The sequence below is a fragment of the Cryptomeria japonica genome, chromosome 2 (genome assembly GCF_030272615.1).
Source record: "Cryptomeria japonica chromosome 2, Sugi_1.0, whole genome shotgun sequence".
Classification (NCBI taxonomy): Eukaryota; Viridiplantae; Streptophyta; class Pinopsida; order Cupressales; family Cupressaceae; genus Cryptomeria; species Cryptomeria japonica.
Genome location: NC_081406.1, coordinates 130541222 through 130563673, shown reverse-complemented (window position 1 = coordinate 130563673; position 22452 = coordinate 130541222). Strand labels below are relative to the sequence as shown.

Below are 22452 nucleotides of genomic sequence, written 5' to 3'. Positions count from 1 at the left end.
TAATATTTTAATATTCAAATTTCAAATTTATACATCATTGCATTCTCAATAATTAAACTTACCACATACTTGTATTAATTTGTGTTTTATATTGTTGTATTTAACTGTATTTAACTGTATTCACGCAAATGCATTTTTGAGATAATAAATGACAACCCAGGTTCTTCTTATTAAGCACATATAGAGTTTAATTTAAAAAAGAATAAAAAGATTATAGAAACATTATCAAAGCCCATCGTCTACATCCATTGCTCCTTTGATCCTCGTTCACCATTATTGAATCTATCTACTATGGGTTTGACTAAAGAGAGCTTAAACCTCTCAAATTAATAGATTGAACAAGTGTGTTTCCAAACATAAGTAATCCATAAATAATAATTCAATATGAAAATTCAAGGTAAACAAATTCTAACAGCCCATCTATAGCAGCCTCAAATTCACAAAGTTCACACAACAATTTAAATCCACAGTCAACTAGTCAACTAGGTGAATTGAAATTTAAAGAAATGTCAATCTATAGAATCTAAAATATTTCTCTAAAAATTCCTTAAATTGCATCATCTTGATATATGATTTACTCTAAAAGAAAACTTGCATTAAATTGAATGTTTTGAACAAAGTGACATAATTTCAAGAATAAAAATGTAAAAAAAAACATATTACCTAATTTTATATACAACCTTCATCCAATTGTACATAAATCATTCTACAACTTTATAATTCTAATTTAAAAATCATGTTTAAATATATTAGAATATTCTAATTTTTTTATTAAACATTTATTAGAGTCTTTCACAATACTATATATATACCCCAATTTTCCTATGAAATTTTTACACCTAACAATACAAATACTAGTCTTAAGTAGATTGTGAATTCAATTAGTGAAACAAAATAAGGAACCTAGGAAGCTTATTTTATGAGCCTTGCTGTTGTCTTGTCATCGGAGATTCTGTCCAGAATTTTAACGAACTCATTATTCATTGTCGGGCGATTTTCTGGTCTGGGCGAAGTGCAAGCCAATCCCAGCTGCACCATATTAATCATTTGCTGCTCACTCTCTTCTTCCTCGCCTTCAACCATACGAAAGTGAGTAGCAATGACTTCAAATGGCGTGCCATCCACGGATGTCCTTAGGGCCCACTCTGGAAGCGTCTTTTCCTCCCTAAACGTCTCCGAAGTTGGATTTTGGCCTGATAACATTTCTAAAATCACAATTCCGTAGCTGTACACGTCTCCTCTCGCTGTCATTCTCCCACTTAATGCATACTCTGAACAAAACCAAAATAATTTGTAAAAATACATTGCGTAAACGTAGTATAATTTTTCGACAACTCATGACAATGGTATGCCCACTTTTGATTTTAACGGGATATATTTGTTAAGCTGTTTCTGATCAGCAGAAGACCAGAAGAGAGCCTTCCAAGGAGTCTCTGAAGATTTCTGTATGTAATGAAGGGCCAGTTTTAAACTACACATTAAGCAACATATTAAATCTAGAGAATGTTAGTCAACTTTTAAAATTTAACACTTTCAAGTCTAGAAATATATTCTAGTGTAACCACATACATTAAGCAACATATTAAATCTAAAACAGTACCTCTAAACATTTAACACTTTTAAGTCTAAAAATATAAAGTGTATATAATTTAAGCTGTTCCTAACAAAGATGCACTCACCTGGTGGCATGTAACTGATAGATCCTTACAAATTGGAGATGCTAAATCCGCGACTCATGTCACCGTAGTTCAGGATTCTGGAAATCCCAAAATCGGCTATACCGGGCTCGAAGTCCATGTCCAGCAAGATGTTGGACGGTTTTAAGTCACAGTGTAAAATTGGCTACGGAGATTCACGATGAAGGTACTTCATTCCCTGAGCCACGCCACGTGCGATTCTCAAGCACATGCTCCAGGTCAGTGTCTTTTCTTGAATATGTTCGGCCAAGGTTCGATTCGGCATCATCTCCATAACCGTGTAGAAGATTATAGCTGAGAGACAGATCCTGAAGATTGGTACAGTTTGAAAGGGATCCCGGTGTCGTTCCTGACAATTGATTTTGCTCCAAATGTAGTTCCACTGAGAAGCGTAGGCGACAAAGCTGTGGAGGTATGCCCCCGCTAAGCTGATTGCCCTGCAGTCTCAGAAACCCCAACGCCGAACAGTTGCTCATCTCTGCTGGAATCCTTCCGCTGAAATTATTGTCCTGTGCTTCAAATTGTTGAAGGGATTTTAGTCGGCCAAACTGTGTCGGAATGCTACCACTTTGTGAATTTCCATATACCCGTCCAAGTTGTAGATTTGAAAGATTCCCCAACTCAGCCGGAAGAGAGCCTGTCAGGTGATTACCCGAGACGCTCAATGCGGTCAGGCGTGAAAGTTGGCCTAGGGATTTAAGAATATTACCGGTGAGGGAATCCCTGTACAAGGCTAAAAGAGTGAGAGATGATATTTTTCCAAGAGGAGGAGGAATAATAGTTGATAGCCCAGGCAGAAAATAACAATCTGGAATCTCTGTTAGTAGCAGATAGAAAAAAAAATGGAAAGAATGGCAATCTGAATATAATTTGTATTCACATAAAAAAACCGTTCATTCAAAATAAAATAAACAAGCAGATATAAAGAGGAGGCAAAAACAGTTGTAAACTGTTATACAAAACTGCCAGAACAGAAAAACATAATAAAATAAACTAATGAAAAATTAATCTAAATAAAACTAAACCCATGATGAGATATTAACATCCCCCCCTAATCTGAAGGGGTTAAGCCGAGCATTTCTTTGAACTTCTCAAACTTTTCTCTGCCCAAAGCCTTGGTAAGAATATCTGCTGGCTGATCTACAGTGGGGCAATATTTAAGGTATATGCTGTCATCTTTCACATAATGCCGAATCAAATGAAACTTTGTATTGATGTGCTTGGTGCGATCATGAAATACTAGATTTTTAGCCATTTTGATAGTAGATTGATTGTCAATGAAGAGTGGAGTTGATGAAATCTGTGGTGTCTACAAGTCTTCAAGAATTCTTCGAAACCATAAGATTTCCTGAGTTGCTTCAAAGGCAGCCATATATTCAGCTTCGGAAGAAGAGGCGGCTGGAACAGATTGGTTTTTAGATCTCCAAGAGATGACATCAGATCCAAGATACATTAAATACCCGAATGTAGATTTTCCATCTATGGAATCACCTGGATAATTGAAATCAGAATAGCCAACCAAAGAAAATTGGTTTGTCTTGGAGTATTTCAGCCCATAGTGTTGAGTACCTTGCAAATAGTGAAGAATGTGTTTGACAGCTAACCAATGAGTTTCTCTAGGTTGTTGCATAGACCTTGAAAGAACTCCAACAACAAAAGAATTATCCGGATGGGTAGTTGTAGCATAAATCAAACTACCAACAAGTTTCCTGTAGATAGTTGCATCAACCAATGCTGAAGGGTCATCTGAAGAGAGCTTAAGATTTTTCTCCATAGGAGTACTAAGGGGCTTACAATCAGCGATGCCAAACTTATGCAAAAGTTCACCAATATATTTTTGTTGGGTGATAAAAATAAAATGAGGTGTTTGAGTTACCTCAATACCCAAATAGTAATGAAGATTGCCCAAATCAATCATATCAAAACCTTGCTTCAGTTGTTCTTTCACATTTTGAATATTATTCTCATCTAGACCAATGATAAATAAATCATCCACATAAACAACAAGATAGACAATAATCTTACCAAGTTTTTTAACAAAAAGTGTGTCATCATCAAATTCAAAATGCTAGAAATTCAACTTTAAGAGATACTCGGTAAGTTTTTCATACCAGCCTCGAGGAGCTTGTTTCAAACCATATAATGATTTGACAAGCTTGCATACCTGATGTTCTTTTCCATTGACTGCATATCCATCTAGTTGAGTCATATAAACTGATTCTTTTCACCATTTTAGAAAGTTGTTTTAACATCCATTTGGTGAATTTTCCACCCATATTGAGCTGCAAGGGCCAACAAAGCACGAATGGTGGTCCATTTTGCTGTAAGTGCAAAGGTTTCATCATAATCTATGCCCTTCTTTTGAGCATAACCTTTGGTAACAAGTTGGGCTTTGTGTTTGTCAAGTGTACCATCTGCTTTATATTTATTCCTGAAAATCCACTTGCAGCCAATAGGTTTACAACCAAGTGGAGGATCAACCAACTGCCATGTGCCATTTTTCAAAAGAGCATCATACTCATCTTGCATACCTTTCCTCCATACTGAAATATTCTTGGCTTCATTATAGGATGATGGTTCAGAGTCAATTATGAGATTGAGTTCACCAATGGTCTCTAAGTTATCTGCACTATTGGTTTGAGCTTGAAGCCTTGCTTTGTAAGAGCTTCTTGTACCTGTTTTACCTATTTGATCAGGTTTTAAATCTTTCAATGTTTGTTGGACTTGTTTTGCCCACTTATGAGAAGACTTTGGTTGCACAAAAGATTTGACCATTTCATTACTAGATGTTGTATTAGTGGTTAATAGTTTAGAGAGTTCAAGCTCATCATGATGGGTTTCTTCTTGGTCATTTATTGACGGAGCAACATGAATTAGATCACTTGCAGATATAGATTCTATATGTGGAATCTCACAAGAGTTTTCTATCAAAGGAGAAAAAATTGTAATTGTATCAAGCTGTTTGAATTTACATTCATCATTTTTAGCAATGTTGGAGGTTTCAACAAATACAACATCACATGTAATAAATAAAGTTTTGTTGACTTCATCATACAACCTATATGCTTTGGAAGATTTTGAATAACCAAGAAAAATACACTTAATACTATGATGTTGTAACTTACATCTTTTGTCCTTGGGAATTAAAGCATAGCAAGTGGATCCAAAAATGTGAAGATGTTGAACAGAAGGAGGATATCCAAGCCACACTTCATATGGAATAGATTGGTGTAATGCAGATGATGGAGAACTATTACAAAGATAAATTGAAGTTCTTGTTGCTTCAACCCAAAAATGTAATTTGATTTCTTTAAAATATAACATTGCGCGAACCATATTCCCGATAGTTCTATTCATTCATTCAACAACACCATTTTGTTAAGGAGTACCTGAAATAGTAAGATGATGTTGGATCCCATTTTGATGTAGATAGTCCTAAAAAACTAGAGAAGTAAATTCGCCACCATTATCTATTCAAAAAGTACCAATTTGAGATTGAGCTTGTTTTTCAATCATAACATGAAACCTTTTTAAAATTTCAAAAGCTTTTGATTTTTTCTGCAAGAAATAAATCCAAATCATGCGACTGTAATCATCAATAAACAACATGAAATACTTAGATCCTCCCACAGAATTTACTGGTAAAGGCCCACATAAATTAGAATGAATAAGCTGCAATTTTCTTTGTGCTCTCCAAGTGGAGTGAGGAAAAGGATTTCTATGTTGCTTGGCAAGAATACATGGTTCATATTTTTCAATTGTTTTTGGCAATTCAGGTAAGCCATCAACACCATTCTTTTGCAAGATATGAATATTATCATTACCAATATGCCCAAGTCTTGCATGCCATAAAAGAACAGGAGATAGACTACCTTCTTCAGTAAGATATGCAAATTTTTTAGAAAAAGAAGTGCCATTTAGTTTTAATAATCTCTCATCCTCACATCTAGTGAATACAACTTGATTATTAGATTGTTTTCTAACAACAAATTGCCCATCTTTTAACATAATAGAGTAGCTTTGTTGTCGAATCAATACTAGTGATAACAAATTACGTTGCAATTGAGGAATAAACAATACATCATGAAGCACAAAGTCTGGAAGATTAGGCAACTTAAATCAAAGAGTTGCTTTTCCAATAGGTTTGAGACTTGATTTATCAGCTAAATAAATTGGACCACATGCACTTTCATGAAATTCCTCAAAGTAATCACGCTGGAATGTCATATGTTGTGTGGCTCCAGTATCTAAGATCCAAGAATCATACCATGAGGAATTAGATGCAAAGTCAAAAACATAAGGCACATATTGATCACCATCACTATCACAAGCAAATTGGGCTGCTCCTATAATTTTATCATCTGAATGTTTATCATCATTATAAGCTTTTGTTTGATCTTTTTGCTTAAAATTATTTTCTTTAAAACTTTCTATCTTATCCCATGACAACTTGCATTCACATGCTTCATGACTTCTTTTTCTACCACATCTTTTACAATATAAATGTTGCCTATCATTTTGATTATCATTTTTCCTCCATTGACCTCTACCTTTGCCTCTATCATTATAACCTCCTCTTGAAGAGCTCTTATTTAGAGATTTTTGTTGGTGAGAAAAACAAACATTTTCATTAGTATTATCTATTTGTCTTCCAAAAGCTTTTTCACGTTCAACCAATAAATCAAAAGTAAGGGTTTTCAATTGGTTACTTGCTTGAAGGGACTCTAGATAAGTAGAATGTGTTGGAAGGAGTGCCTTAATGAAAGCAGTGAGATAAATATCAACCTTCCCACCAGCAGCATTAACATCTTGTTTTATGGCTCTAATTTCAGAAGCCAAACTCATAACATAACCTTTTTTTAATTCAAGATTGAACAATTTAAAAGTTTCATCCTTGTATATGACGATATACATCTCCATTAGCAGAAGCTCTTATCAAAGCCAAAGGCTTTTGAATTTTTATAATTCCAAATTTCTTTTATACCATAAATCATTAAAAATTAATGTATTTTCCACTTTTCTATGCCATTCCAACCAAGTATCTTTTCCAGTTAATATTTCCCCAATCAATGAAACAATAGACTACATTGTAAATTGAAAATAAATGTATATAGAATTTGCACAATTTGCAAATTTATAGGATTGCTCAAAATCTCTTGCCAAACTTTACCAAATATAACAAGATATAAAATTCTTGTAAAAATAAATAAATTGATTTCACCTGAGTCAATTTTTGTTTCCGTATTTTGATTCTGTAGAAAGTTGCAATCTTCAGATGCTTCACATAAAAATATACTCCAAACTCCAAAGCTCGGATACCACTGATAGCCCAGGCAGAAAATAACAATCTGGAATCTTTGTTAACAATAGATAGAATAAAGAATGGAAAGAATGGCAATCTGAATATAATTTGTATTCACATTAAAAAACTGTTCATTCAAAATAAAATAAACAAACAAATATAAAGATGAAACAAAAATTGTTGTAAACTGTTATACACAACTCTCGAAAAAGAAAAACCTAATAAAATAAATTAATGAAAAATTAATCTAAATAAAACTAAACTCATGATGAGATATTAACAATAGTCCCTTCCTATAGACTTCCTCCCACACAGAGCTGATCCAGTAAGGGCATTGGCCGAGCCATGAAGGAATTGGACCACTCATATCGTTGAGTCCCACCCCTAATAGTCGGAGCTGTGTCAGATTGGAGATTACGGCTGCGGGTATCGGACCGGTGAGACGGTTACCGCTTAAACACAGATTTTGTAGTCTCGTGAGAAGGCCGAGCCCAGCGGGTATGGTTCCGTTGATTAAATAGTTATAACACAAATCCAGCGATACTAGATTGGTACAGTTTGACAGAGAATTAGGTATTGGACCTGTGAAATTGTTGTATTGGAATATTAGCTTCTTTAGCTTGGACAACTTTGAGAGGCTAGAAGGTATGGAACCGGTAAGCCTGTTCATAGACAGGTCGAGGATTTGAAGCGCGGTGCAGTTAGAGAGAGATAAGGGAAATGTGCCGGTGAGATTGTTGCGGTCGAGAGAAAGAAAAGCTAGAGCAGAACAGGAGGCGAAGGCAGAGGATTGGATTGCACCGGTTATAGAATTAGAGGAAAGATTCAGCGTTGTGAGAAGGGTAAAGGTGGGGAAGCTAAGCGGTAACGAGCCAAAGATGGCCTTGTTTTGCAGATTGAGTGCGATTACGCTGTGATTAAAGTGGTCACAGGTGACGCCCGTCCAATTGCAGAAGTTAGAGAGCTCTCGGTCTCGCCAATCGTGGAGAGGAAAGGCAGCAAAGCTCTGTTTGAGAGCCAAAAGTGACTCCGCATCCCGTGGGATGGGTGTTGCCTTTAAAGTCATTGCCAGTGCCAGAACTGAAATGAGAGGCAGGTAAGCTGTAAACCAGGCCATGACTACAATCACAGTATGACAGTATTAATGGGACAACGCCTATCCAGGATGAACCGATATATATAGCATGCCAGTACTTCTAATATTTTGCCTTAATTTGAAAAGAAAGTCTAAATGAGAGTTGCTATATGTTTGGGAACGGTTTAAATTACAGACATTAAGCTTATATTTTTCAGTTTAAAAGTGTTAAACATTTAGAATTGACTAACATTTTTTTGGCTTAATATGTTGCTTAGTGTGTGGTTTAAGGCTGGTCGCATGTTTGGTTACTGCCCATGAACTCCTGTTTTTGGTGACTTGACTTGAAAATTTCATATCTGGATGACCATAAATGTAGAAGCTTCATTTTTCAATTTGACTAGAGAACTCAATTGAGTTGTTATAATACTAAGAATTTTCTAGGCCAAAAGACTTTTGACAAGCTTTCAGATTGACTAATCTTAAATATAAAAGGGTTTTGAATCATTAATTTTTTTTATATTGAAAAATGACGTTTTAATAGATCTTTTGTGTATTTGTGAAGTTGAATGGTTCTTTATGAGTATACCAGAGATGAAGATTTGTCGAATTCAAAGAAAATGACTTTAATATAAAAGCCACCAAAAAGAAAAAAATTAAATATAAAAATGATTGTATAAAATATTCTAGAAACCTCACAATCATGATTGAAAATTAATTTTATTTTTAAAATGTAAATTAAAATCAACATCTAATTAATTGAAAATGATTTGACATATAAATATTTTAAGCATTTTGACTCCACTTTTGAAAGTAAAAAAGAGACAATTCTAAAATCATGTCATATTTTCACATATACATAATTAATGACTTGATGGCTTTTAATAAACCATTTCGTATTTAAGGTCAGTCAATCTTGAAGCTTGGTAAAAGTCTATCAACCTAGAATTTTTTTTGTTTTAAGTTATTAACCACTTAATCAAGTTCTTTAGTCAAATTGGAAAACGAAGCTTTCGCATTTATGCTCATCTAGATATGAAATTTCTAAGTCAAGTCAATAGTAATGAGTCATGCCAACAACTCGTGGGCGGTATGTTTGTTTAGCAATAGATATGTTTCACATCCCCTTTGCTTGTTTTCTTCGATAATGATCTACTCTTGGAAAAACTATACACTTCTTGAAAGTAGCAAAGCAACAAAATATCTAAACATTTAAGTATCTTTCCAAGCAATTTTTGAAATATTAATATTTTCATGTAAAAAAATATTTGTTAAATTAAATAGATCGTAATAGTAAGAGTTGATTATTGTAAGGAAATATTTATAGAAGGTTGAAAGGTTTTTTACCAATACATGTTATAAGGATTATAAGGATCATCAATGTATGAAAAATATTTTATATTTCATATTTCTTATTTAAAGACTCGTGGGCGGTATGTTTGTTTAGCAATAGATATGTTTCACATCCCCTTTGCTTGTTTTCTTCGATAATGATCTACGCTTGGAAAAACTATACACTTCTTGAAAGTAGCAAAGCAACAAAATATCTAAACATTTAAGTATCTTTCCAAGCAATTTTTGAAATATTAATATTTTCATGTAAAAAAATATTTGTTAAATTAAATAGATCGTAATAGTAAGAGTTGATTATTGTAAGGAAATATTTATAGAAGGTTGAAAGGTTTTTTACCAATACATGTTATAAGGATTATAAGGATCATCAATGTATGAAAAATATTTTATATTTCATATTTCTTATTTAAAGAACACATATGAAATAAAAAGATTCACCTCAAGTTTAAGAGGTTCTATTTAATTGATTGAAGCATTGAGTACTCATTGTGGAGACTCAAGGTCAAATTTCAAAGGGGTATCTAATATGGAATTCTAATTTTTGACTCTTTGTCTTCCATAGACTGTTTCTAATGTGGTTGCTGAAAAGGAGCTAATATTAGAATAATTGTTACATGTGTAAGAGTTTATATTGATCTCATGTTATTGTTTGTATAAATATAATATTTAATAATGATTATCAATATGTTCACCCACACACACACACACATACATATGCATGTGTATTTGTATATGCATATGTGTGTGTATATGTGTGTATGTGTGTTTGTGTATATGTATGTGTATGTGCATGTTCATGTGCATGTGCATGTGTATGTGTATGTGTATGTGTATGTGTATGTGCACACATGCATACACAAGATTAATATCATTACAGAGAAATATATCATATTCTCCAATCTTATAGATTAAAAATGTTATACTTTTTTATTTAAATATGTGATTTCAAAATTTTACAAATATGAAGCTTACTATCCATCATGGAGACTTTTGCCAAAGTAAATTCAAATATTTCTTTTATATGAAAAACTCAGAGATATCTAATGGTTAACAAATTTGTCACTGTATAGTATGTTTCTAGTGTGGCTGCATGAAAGGAGCTAGTTCACACATGCACAAGATTAATATCATTATAGATAAATATATCAAATTCTCCAATCTTATAGATTAAAGATGTTTTATTTTTTAATTTAAATATGTGATTTCAAAATTTTATAAATATGAAGCTTACAATCCATCATGGAGACTTTTGACAAAGTAAATTCAAAATAAAAAATTATAGGAAAAACTCATATATATCTATTGGTTAACAAATTTTTCTATTGTATAGTATGTTTCTAGTGTGATTGCATGGAAGGAGGTAGTATTAATCTCTTGTTATACTCAAGAGATAATATTAATCTCATGTGTGATGTTCATATGAACGTAATATTTGTAAATGATTATCAATATATATATAAAAGAGTGATCTCATTGTAGAGGAAGATATCAAATTCTTCAATTTTATAGATTAAAAATATGTTTTTTTAAATTTAAATATGTGATTTCAAAATTTTACAAACATGAAGCTTACAATCGATCATAGAGACTTTTGATAAAAAAAACTTTGGATACATTTTTTAGAGGAAAAAATTGCATATCTATTGGTTAATGGATTTTTCATTATACATGTGTTGTCGGTGGGTGGGGGATGGGGTAAGTAGAGATTATGGATAGCTAGGCTCTTGGGGTTCCTTTCATGACCAGAGAGAGAAAACATTTGTTGGTGGAGGGGTCAACTAGTCTAAACAAAATATTAGAATAGCGGTAAGTTCAAATTAACTATCAACTAAAGTCTACCCTCCCCTGTAAAAAAGTAGGTAGCAGGGATTAACATAAAATTTAAAATAAATTGAGGTATACTTTTAACTTTAAACTATAAACTGGGGAAAGGGTAATCTTAAAGTTACATTAACAACTATTTATTAGAAAAGGGCAAAAAATAAGACAATTTTTTAAAAATTGCTACTAGAAATTACTCGAACATAAGATTAAGTGAAAAACAATTGGCAAAGGAGAGAAGGAGAAACACAATATTTAATTAAATTAAACTTGGGAGAAGGCGGGAGTGGGTTCAGTGAAAGGGTTTTGTTTCAAGGGGAAGAAGCAGATGGAGATAAGGATTCCGATGATGTAGAGGATGATTGGGTGCTTGTTTGATATTTTGTTGTTATTGGCTATGCCTCTTGGTTTGCGGGCTTGGTTGAAGCCTCTTCTTTATTTATTTTATTTAATGGTTTCTTGGCCTTGTTTATTTATCTCCATGGTGTCTTAGATGACTTTTGGGACATATGATGTGGCGGTGGTTCTGATGGCGGTAAAGTTTTGTCTCTATATTTCATTGTAGGTTTTCGTTCTAGTTTTATGCTATCGTTGATGATGTTTGTGGCCATTGGATGGAGTTTGGGCTTCATATCTTGTTGTGTGGGCACATCAAGGCAACATTCAGTGATTGGGTTTGAGCTGTCGGTGGGGTGGCTTATGTTGTTGTGAGTATGGTTGATTTAGCCTTAGATGTTGATGTGGTTGATTGAGTGGCATTTAGGTTTTGATTTCTTTTCATGGCTTTCTTGGCCTCTTTGTTTTTGGAAGTTATTTTCTATCGTTGTCCTATTGTTGTATGCCTCCCCTTTTTGTGGGTCTTAATCTACCTATTCAGTGGGGTTGTTAGGGGATTTTTATTCATGGGGTTGACATGCTTTCTAGGTTTCTTCTTTGGTGTTTCTTGTGTCCTTTTGGGAAATGCTTTCTATGGAAGAAGTGCGAGGGTTTGGTCCTTGTGTGGTGAATTTGAGGCTTCGTTTCTCTCCATTGGGGGTTGCCACCCTCTTTTTTTTTGTTGTGTATATGCCTTTGGTGTGCTCATCTTATTGTTCAATTTTTTACTGCTCTTGATGGCGCTTTTCTTGTTCTTCCCATATTGGATCTATGGACTTGCATTCTCTTTGGAGCCATTTTTGGTGGTGCCTTTTACTTTAGATAAATATTTTTCTTTGGTTTTGTCATTATTTTCATCCTTGTGTGGACTTTTGGAGCCCTATGTTATTTTGGTTGTAATTTTCTCTCATGGGATTGTACTGTTGGTGGTCTAGCTCTCATCATTTTCTCTGTTATTAAGGTGGAGATCTTATTGGTGGGGATGTCTAGGGTTTGGCTTTCCTTCCTTCTTTCTTTCCCCTTCGTTCATCCTATTGAGTTAGAGAATGGCTTAGTAGGTGAAATTGGAAGGAGCTTCATGCGGGCTATGGTGCCTTGGACTTGATAGGAGATTGTGTTGATGCTATTAACACATTTCTTTTGTTTCTTTATCAAATTTATCCTATGGAGGTGGAGACTTTATTGGAGTTTGAGTGTCTAGTGTTTGACAAGTTTGTGTTTCTGCACTAATTGAAGGATTTAGGAGCCTTTCTAAAAGTTAGTCTTCTAGGAAGCTTATTATGTTCTATTTCTCTATTACTAGATGTGAAAGTTATGGGATCCTTTTTAAAACCCATTGTTAAGGTTAAGGGTGCCTATAAAATCCCTTTTCTCATGTTTATTTGAGTAGTCTTGTTTGGTGGATTTTTCCTTAAGCTTTTCCATCTAGATCCTAAATGCCTAGCATGTTGTGTTTGGCTCAACATTAGTTGCATATTTTTTGTGTCTTATCCCATTGCAACAGTTTGTTTGCAGCTTCTAGATCCTTGTTAAAATTGAGGGTTTTAGGTTCCTTCAAAGCGAGTCGTATGGGGTTTCAGGTCCCCTCAAAACCTATTTTTTGATTAATAAAAAACATAAGAATATGTGCACTAAGATAGTCAGCAAGTATATAAATATGTAGAGGGTAACAAAATTTCACATAGAATCAATAAAATACCTTCAAATGTAGATATTATAAATTTATTGTATGAAAAATCCACAAACCACATAAGATGGTGACCCAAATTCCATTTGATTTTGAAATAAAGATTTATTTAATTAATAGAAGAAGTGGGTCCAATTAAATAAATAAATTATTTATTTAATTTACGAACAGGGTAATTTAAATAAATAAAAGTATTTATTTAAATGAGAAATAAGGCTATAAGAGGATAAATGAATGAAATAATTAATTAAATATTTATTTAATTAATAGAAGAATTGGGCTTAAATAATTAAATAAATAAAAATATTTATTTTATTAGACAGGATAATTTTAGGTGTCTATATTCATAAATGAAAATAGAGCTCAAAGTCTCCTTCAAAAGAGGTATTTACAATGTCTATATGCTTGTATCAATAATCTCTTTGCACTAGAATAAATCTTAAACAATTTTTTTTCTTTACCCCTTATACATTGTTGACATTCTCTTTTATAAGCACAAAATAAAATTATTTTTGATTTCATAATACTTCTTGAAATTTATAAGATTATTTATTTATTGCATATCAATGCTCAAGTCTATTTTAATATAAAATACAAAATTAAGCTAAAACATCATTTTCCTTGAGTCCTTATGTTGTTTGATCTTCATTGTTGATGATTTTTTTGTTGAAGGCTTTGATTGGGATGGAGTCATATTACCTTTCAAACCTATTAAATTTGTAATCTTAGGAATGATATTCTTCCTTTTAGGAAGTATCATGTTGTTGAGGTGTACCTTCCACATAGAAATTTTGTCACTTAAGTTTGTCTTACCTTTGACTCATCCAAATTAATGCAAGAAGGAACCTTTCGATATTCTGTTGAGAATTCAAACATGAATTTTACTCTCAACAAAATTTCAAGTTCATGAACCTCTTAGTCTCTAACTTTGCCTTCTTATTTAAATATATTGATGAATTTCAAACTTACAATAATAGGTTTTGATGATTTGTTTTGTTGGTGAACTAAGACAAATGTTCAAAAATTTACTAATATTAAGTCCAAACTTTATATTTAACAAAAACTTAAGTTTTTAAATTATGAATATTTTGAAACAAAGACTTAAGCACACCTTTTTGGAAATGAAGTAGTTTGCAAATAAAAGGAAAATTTGAAAAGTAGTGTGTGAACTGAAGCTTTCAACAAGAAATGAGGTTAGCAAACTAGGGTAAATATTGAAAAGACAAGTGACAAACAAGTACAAATTTTTAAAAAAGGAGACTTCTCAAAAAGAGAACAAATGTCAATGGGCCATTGGTCCGTATGTGAATTTGAATGGCTCCAAATGAGCCCACTAGGGATGTCATGAACCCTATTTTTCCATAATAATTTAATTAGGAAAATAATGTTTATTTTTCAAATGAAATTGAAATGAAATGAAAATAGAACTGTTAATGAAATAAGATAGGAGATCAAATGTACTGAAATGATTTGTATACAATTCAATGATTAGTAATAATTTTTGTTGGGATTGTCATTGCTGATGAATTATTGAGCGCAAGTGATGTAGGGACAGGTGAAGGAAGTTGAAGGTGAGAACATGACTCAGGTAGAGTTGTTTTTGTTGGCAAATGCACTGCAATGAGACATTTAAGTAATTGAAGGTTTTGTCATTGATGGCAACCTTACAATCCTATGACATTGGCAAAGGAAATCCACCAGCACTAGCAAGCTCAGACATTACATCGGCACACAGACCCCGGCACCGACAGAGAAAGGAAACATACCGGCATAGAAGCTGACAAGAATTTTGTTTGTAATTTATTTTGTTAATTATTGTAAAATCATTGTAAGCCGACTTAGGTGAATTGTAAAATGACTCATATATATAAAATATCATTGTAGAACATTTTGTGAGACAGGGTAAGCATGAAGGAATGTAATTAGGCGAAATAAGGTAGACCTATTATGTGAATTATAGGTTAAGGATTTATGTATGAAGCAGAGCTATAAACCGGTACTAGATCTAGAATTGTAGATGCTATTCTGAAGCAGTACAAGACATTGGATTTATGTAATCTATTTTTTAAGTCAGTGAGACTTCCATCTGAGCAGTGAGCTCTAGGCACTTGGCCTTCCTGCATGTGCAGGCCCCTATTGTAAGTAATATTCTCTTATTGGCCAGTAAGTGAATATTGTGGGTCACAAATCCCACCGAGGTTTTTCCCACACCAAGTTTCCTCATTAAACTATTGTGTTATGGTGTGTTGTTCATGTTGTTATTGTTATATCTATTTATTGCATTATTTCTGGTTCACTAGTATGTAGTATTAATATGCTTTACATGTTTTAAGTTAAGAAAATCATCTAGCCGACAAGATACTAATTCACCCCCCCCCCCCCCTCTCAGTATTTTTGGGAATCCTAACAATTGGTATCAGAGCTTGGTCCTCTATTTTCAAAAGATTGACAACTTGAGGGAGATCTTGACAGTGGTAAACATGGGAAGCTCAATGAAACAATTAGAAACTACTCTTTCAGACTAGGATGTAGAAAAATTGAAAAATATTAAACTTGAAGATGATCTAAAGGTTGCTCAGGATATTATTCAAGGACTTGAAGAAAATTACACCAGAGCTAGAAATAAAAGAAGAGAACTCTGTGAAAAGATGCAAAAAGGTGATGATGAGAAAGAAGCCCTTAATGATCTGATAAACAAACTAAGACAACAAAATAGTATTATGAAGAATGAGATGCAAGATATGACTATGAGATTCTATAAAGAAAATGAAGATGATTTGGTCTGAAGACTAAATGATGCTGCAAATGAAAACACAAGACTTAGTCATGCAAATGATATGTTGAAGAAATATCTAATGCACACACAAAATGACTTAAATGAACTCATGAGACAGAAAGGTATCTTGGAAGGAGAACTAGCTGCTGTAATCCAGCACAATGAAAAATTCAAGAAAAGTACAGAGGAACTAAATGAGATGATAAAGAATCAGAAACCAAATGGTGATACTAATGGCCTTGACTTTGAAATTGGAGAAAGCTCTGGTACTGCAAACACACATGATCACAACAAACCGGTAAGACAACCTAATACTTATAAATTTAATGGCAAATGCTTTAACTGTAATAAGTATGGTCATAGAGAAAATCAATGTAGATCTAGAAATTATCAGAACACCAATCCACCCATCGATCAATGTTCTAAATGCAACAAAGTTGGTCATAACTCAGGAAACTATAGAATGAATGTGAAATGTTATGTATGTGGAAGATTTGGACATCTATCTAATCAATGCAGGACACATACCAGCATAGGCTATGGGAAGGCAATTCAAAAAAACAATGTGACTTGTTATGCTTGTAACAAAATTGGACATATTGCTAAATTTTGTAGAAGCAAGTCCTCATTGGTAGATAATAAAGGTCCTAGCTTGAAAGGTAAATAAAAGGTTGAAGAAGTTAAGCAGGAATTCTCAAAACAATGGATCAGAAAATCAGAACTGAATGTTGTTAGGAATACTCCTCCACCGGTAGAACTGAGTATCACTCCACCGACAGGAGACTCTTCATCAAATTGAAGGAAATTTCCATGAGGTTTTGGAAAATCAAATGTGAAACATGTTATTATTCCCTCAGTTGATGATAAGAAGTTGAAATTACTTCTATACCGGTAGATAAGCTAAGTGATTATTTAATCAAAAAGCATTAAATGCGATGGTTGACAGAATTAACATTATAAATCAGTGTTTTGCCTCCATTTTCATTTCACCATGCATTCAAACATTTGAAGAGCACAAAAATTCTAAGCAAAGCATTTCGAGCAAAGAAATTCAGCAAGCAACCATTTCTAAGGCAGATAAAGGTATTTATAATCATGCCTTCTTCATCTATTCCTGAATTCGTAGAAAACCCTACTGTAGTCAAAGTAATCAAATGGCCTAGACCCATATTTCAATTAGTTCTCGAGATTGCTAAAAAGGATGATAATGTTGGTACATTTTCTCAAATTCCAAAAGGGGTAGTTTTTGTTGAAGACCCTAGGTTGTACATTCATTGTCGCATAGAAGAACTAGGTGACAAGGAAATCAAAAACATGTATAAGACAATTATTTGTGATGATTCTGGCAAAGTGAAACCTGAACACAAAATAATAAAACCCTAGGATTCACTGAAATACTTAGTATTTTGAATTTCCCTAAGGATGTTATAAGGATAGTTTTAAGCAAGGTATAGGGTGCGTTCTTCTGGTTAGATTCAATTCACAAAATCACTAAAGAGGTAGTAAAAGCAGTGACAGGATTACCCTCCACCGGTAACAGACCTGATAAGACAAAGAAGGTCTCAAATGACCTATTAATCAATCTAACTGGTGCAACATTTGATAAGCGATCTTTAATAGTAAATGATGTGACTGACACCAATGTCAGATTCATTAGCATGATTTTAGGCTACAAAATAACACATGCAAATAGATTAAATTCAGTCTCCAACTTATGCATAAAGAGTGCTTATGACATGATCAATGACAATGCAAAAATGGATATATGTGAGTGGTTGAAAGATGAGCTTATTGACAACCTTGGAAAGATTAAGAAAGACAAAAAGGGGACATTTAGATTTGGAAACCTACTTGTTTGTTTATTGCTACACATAAGAAAACAAGTGCCCGGTATCGGTAACAAAAATCTTGGTTTTGATATACCAGTAGGCAAACAATTGTCTGATTTACTCAACAACATGAGTGAAAATAGAGAATATAATATAAATGAGTACTTTCAGTCACTAAAGGCCCGAATGAACTCTAGAGTAAGATTATCACAAGAAATAGTAAATAAATACAAGGATGAAATATGTTTTGTTATCAAGAAGGATGAGATTTGGATGGAGGCAGTTATCCCAAGAATAATTTGGGTTACTGAAATGGGTTATGAAACTGATGACCACATCATTGAAACATATGCAAAGCCCTTCTGGAAGCACCCAAGGAACCTAAAGAAAAAGTATTCAGCATTGCTGAAACTATTGAAAGTCAAATCCAATCTAAGAAAAGGGTAAAGAAGGTAGAAGCAATAGTAAGAAGAGGATCTAGACAAGATGAAGCTATCAAATAAGATGTACTCAAATAAACTGGTATCAGAAAAGATGAGTTAAAAGCACTACAACCTGAAAATAACCTTTCTCCGGTAGTAACTTCTTCAGAAAATGATATGCCAGCTACATTCAAAAGAGTTGTGAGGAAAAGAACTAGACAATGAGGCCCCTGGCTAAAGGGTTAACTCCAAAGAAGAAAAAGCTAACACCTCAGAAAAGGACTCAAAAAAACATTGCTCCAATTGATAAACTACTTGATGAAATAACAAGGGATGGGAAGCTGAAAAACATCAATAAAATGTATGATTTATTATTAGCTGATGACAAAGAAAAAGTTGAAAACAGTGTAATCCTACACCTGGACATTTACAATAAATTTCTAATGCAAGTTGTAGATGAATTACCAGTTGAACTGTTTGAGAGACTTGAAGCTAGAAGGCAAGCTGTTGTAGAGCTTGATAAGAAAATAAAAGTTGAAAAACTCCTTCTTGTTCATCCTGTTAAATTACCAAAGGAGATAGATGATCTGATTGCAGAGGCTAATCGATCAGTATTCTCAACTACACACCAACATGTAGCTCTTATGGTTGGCAGAGTGAATGAGGTAGTTGAAGAGCTTGCTAATGCATGGGACATATTCCTTATTGAGAAAGAAAAACAGGAAGAATACAGAAATCCTAAACCCATCAAAGTTCACAAGAAAGAAAAGGATAAAGGTAAAGGTAAGGTTGGTGGACCACCCAGCATAAAAATAATAGATAGTCTACCCTTATCGCCCTTATATACTCCACCAGTAGCTACTACTGAAAATCAACCAGCTAGTGAGAGTATGGAAACACCACAAGAGGACATGAATCCCAATTCTAAGGTATTGTACACAATGAACATTGATACTCAGAAGGTTACTATTGTGGTAGATAAGGATACATCTAGAAAGATAGATATGGCTAGTGAGGCACCAGTAACAGATGGTACAGATGGTAAATTAACAGATGATAACGCAGAGAAATAGGTTGATCGACAAGCAGAGCAACAAACTCCATCAAAGTAACAAGTTTACACAGAGTCAGTGCCACTGGAAACTGCTGAGCGAAACAAACCCTTGGTTAAAGAAATGGAAACACAAACTAACCTACTAGAGGTCATCACAAGCAAAATTATTTCTCCCACTGGTGGAATACAGAATGTTGGATCTTCAACTACAGGATTCAAATCAACAAATGTAACTGAAGTTCTATTGGATTCCATTAAGAAGATAACAGATTGTAGCTCACAAGCATACAAGGCAATAGATGAAATCATTCCAATTTTAAAAAAGATAGCCCCCAAATGTAATATAGATAATAAGGATTCTTTGAGTCAACTTGAAACTTTCTCTAAATATATTACTGACAACAATGTCATAGTTGAACAAATAAAAGAGGAAGCATTCAAGGAGGGATTAGAGAAAGAAAAACACAAATTCTTTGAGGAAGAAATAAAGAAGTGCATGAGGAAATTTGACACACTTCTATTGGAACTATGTAGTACTTTAAAGGAATTCAAAATGTTGTACAAAGATTCATGCAAAACTAACTTTTTGACAGTTGATATTGATAAAAAGATCAGTAAGATACAAGAAGAAATAAATCAATTTGCTGATAGTTTCATTAGCTCACCTAATTCATTATCAGTTTTTAAGCAGAAGATAATAGGTCTTGAGGAAGAACTATTAAAGTTGGAAAGGGAAAAAGAAAGGATAAAAAGTAAGGCTAAAGATCTTAAATGGAGAATAAGTCCAAAACTGGACTACCTCACCTCCTTAAGGAAAGAAATATCTGATGCTTTGATTCAAGGATAGAAAACACCAGAAGAACAAATGTAACACCTCATCGGTACAGTTCAGAGGATAGAGGCCGCAATAAAAGATAGTAAAAAGTTTCTTGAGAGTCTAAATTTGGTTTTGGTGGATCCTTTTTAGATTGTAACCAACCAGCTACAAAGGTGAAATAGGACACTCTACTCTATTGACACTTTGACAACCTTTGTCATTGATGCCAAAGGGGGAGTAGTGTAATGAAAAAAATTCAGAATAGAGAGTAATGGTAAATGAAGACTCATCAGCTAAGGGGGAGCAAGCACATTTTTGGTAGCACATTTTTGGACAACATTTTTTATGACACTTATTTTTCTCATGAGTGTTGCCATCAATGCCAAAGGGGGAGATTGTTGGCAAATGCACTCTAATGAGACATTGTAAGTGATTGAAGGGTTTGTCATTGATGGCAACCTTACAATCCTATGACATCGGCAAAGGTAATCCACCCGCACTAGCAAGCTCAGACTTTACACCGGCACATAGACCTCGGCACTGGTAGAGAAAGGAAGCATACCGGCATAGAAGCCGATAGGAATTTTGTTTGTAATTTATTTTGTTAATTATTGTAAAATCATTGTAAGTCAACTTAGGCAAATTGTAAAATGACTCATATATATAAGAGATCATTGTAGAACATTTTGTGAGACAGGATAAGCATGAAGGAATGTAATTAGGCGAAATAAGGCAAACCTATTATGCGAATTATAGGTTAAGGATTTATGTATGAAGTAGAGCTATAAACCGGTACAGGATCTAACATTGTAGATGCTATTCTGAAGCAGTACAAGACATTGGATTTATGTAATCCATTTTGTAAGTCAGTGAGACTTCCACCTAAGTAGTGAGCTCTAGGCACTTGGCCTTCCTGCATGTCCAGACCCCCTTGTAAGTAATATTCTCTTATTGGCCAGTAAGTGAATATTGTGGGTCATAAATCCCACCGAAGTTTTTCCCACATGGGTTTCCTTGTTAAACTACTGTGTTATGGTGTGTTCTTCATGCTGTTATTGTTATATCTATTTATTGCATATTTTCTGGTTCACCGATATGCAGTATTAATATGCTTTACATGTTTTAAGTTAAGAAAATCATCTAATCAGCAAGTTACTGATTTACCCCCCCCCCCCCCCTCTCAATATCTTTGGGAATCCTAACATTTTTTAACTAATGACTTCGGTAGACTAGGGGAATCTCACACACCACATTAGTGAAGTTATACATATGTCTGCATTTATGAATGATTTTGAGTCATGAATAAAATTTTGTGAGTAATGACAAATGTTATGTTTAATTTGTCTATGAAGAGTGAAAATTGGCTAATAATTTGAACATAAATAGTGACTCTATGATTTAACGTCCTTTGTGTAGAAGTATGTAATTTATTGAAACTATATTTAATGATTGTTTTGTTTATATTGATACAAATTTTATATGCATGGTAGTTGGATAGCTACAATTCCATTAGACATACATACATATATACGTATTCTACAATGTATATAAGTTCTAATATTTCGATCATGTTCTTATACATACATATGTAATTATTGTTTATATAAATAAATTTATGAAATTAAGTTATTTAATGAATATCCAAAATATATATTTATATATATATATTTAATTATAGAAAATGGTTATTAAAGAATTTGTAAGAGTTTAATGTTTAATATATATATTAATCAAAAGCCATTATTTATATATATAAATATAAAAAAAATTAAAAAACTAAAAATTAGAAATAATGATGAGTGGCAGGTTGAAGTTTTAAACAATAATGAGGGTGGTCGATAGTAATATCGACCACCCCCCTAAATTAAAGGGAGGGGTCAATATTACCACCAACCACCCCTCCTCCCTTTTTGTTTATAGGTACCCCACATGGCGATAAACACTGACCACTCCACCTCTGAATTAAATAAACCGATGTAGCAAACACCGACTATGTCTCAAGTTAAGGCTAGCTGACTAGGCATGTAGGCTAGCAACTAACACAGACTTAAGTGGTAGCTACATGGAGACCATGGCTTAGACTTGGTAGCGTGAGCAATATTCAAGCTCATGACAAACACTTAAGTGTTTGTAAACATGTTTAACTTGCCAACCCCTCCATCAAGTGAGTAATTTGCTAATAGTTTCCACAGTGAATAAAGAGAAGAAATCCACGATAAACTGCAGTTAACTCTTGATTCCACG

The 22452-nt window shown here is 33.5% G+C and overlaps 1 protein-coding gene across 1 annotated transcript; it reads right to left on the bottom strand.

Annotated features, from left to right (window-relative positions):
- Positions 1-1852: 1852 nt before the first annotated feature.
- LOC131073216 (LRR receptor-like serine/threonine-protein kinase GSO1) lies at positions 1853-8116 on the bottom strand. Its single transcript, XM_059213244.1, has 4 exons — positions 7281-8116; positions 6919-7096; positions 2656-2659; positions 1853-2556 (listed from the first exon to the last, which is right to left on the bottom strand). Exons 1-4 carry the CDS (start codon positions 8114-8116, stop codon positions 1853-1855), a joined length of 1722 nt encoding a protein of 573 aa, XP_059069227.1.
- Positions 8117-22452: the final 14336 nt, after the last annotated feature.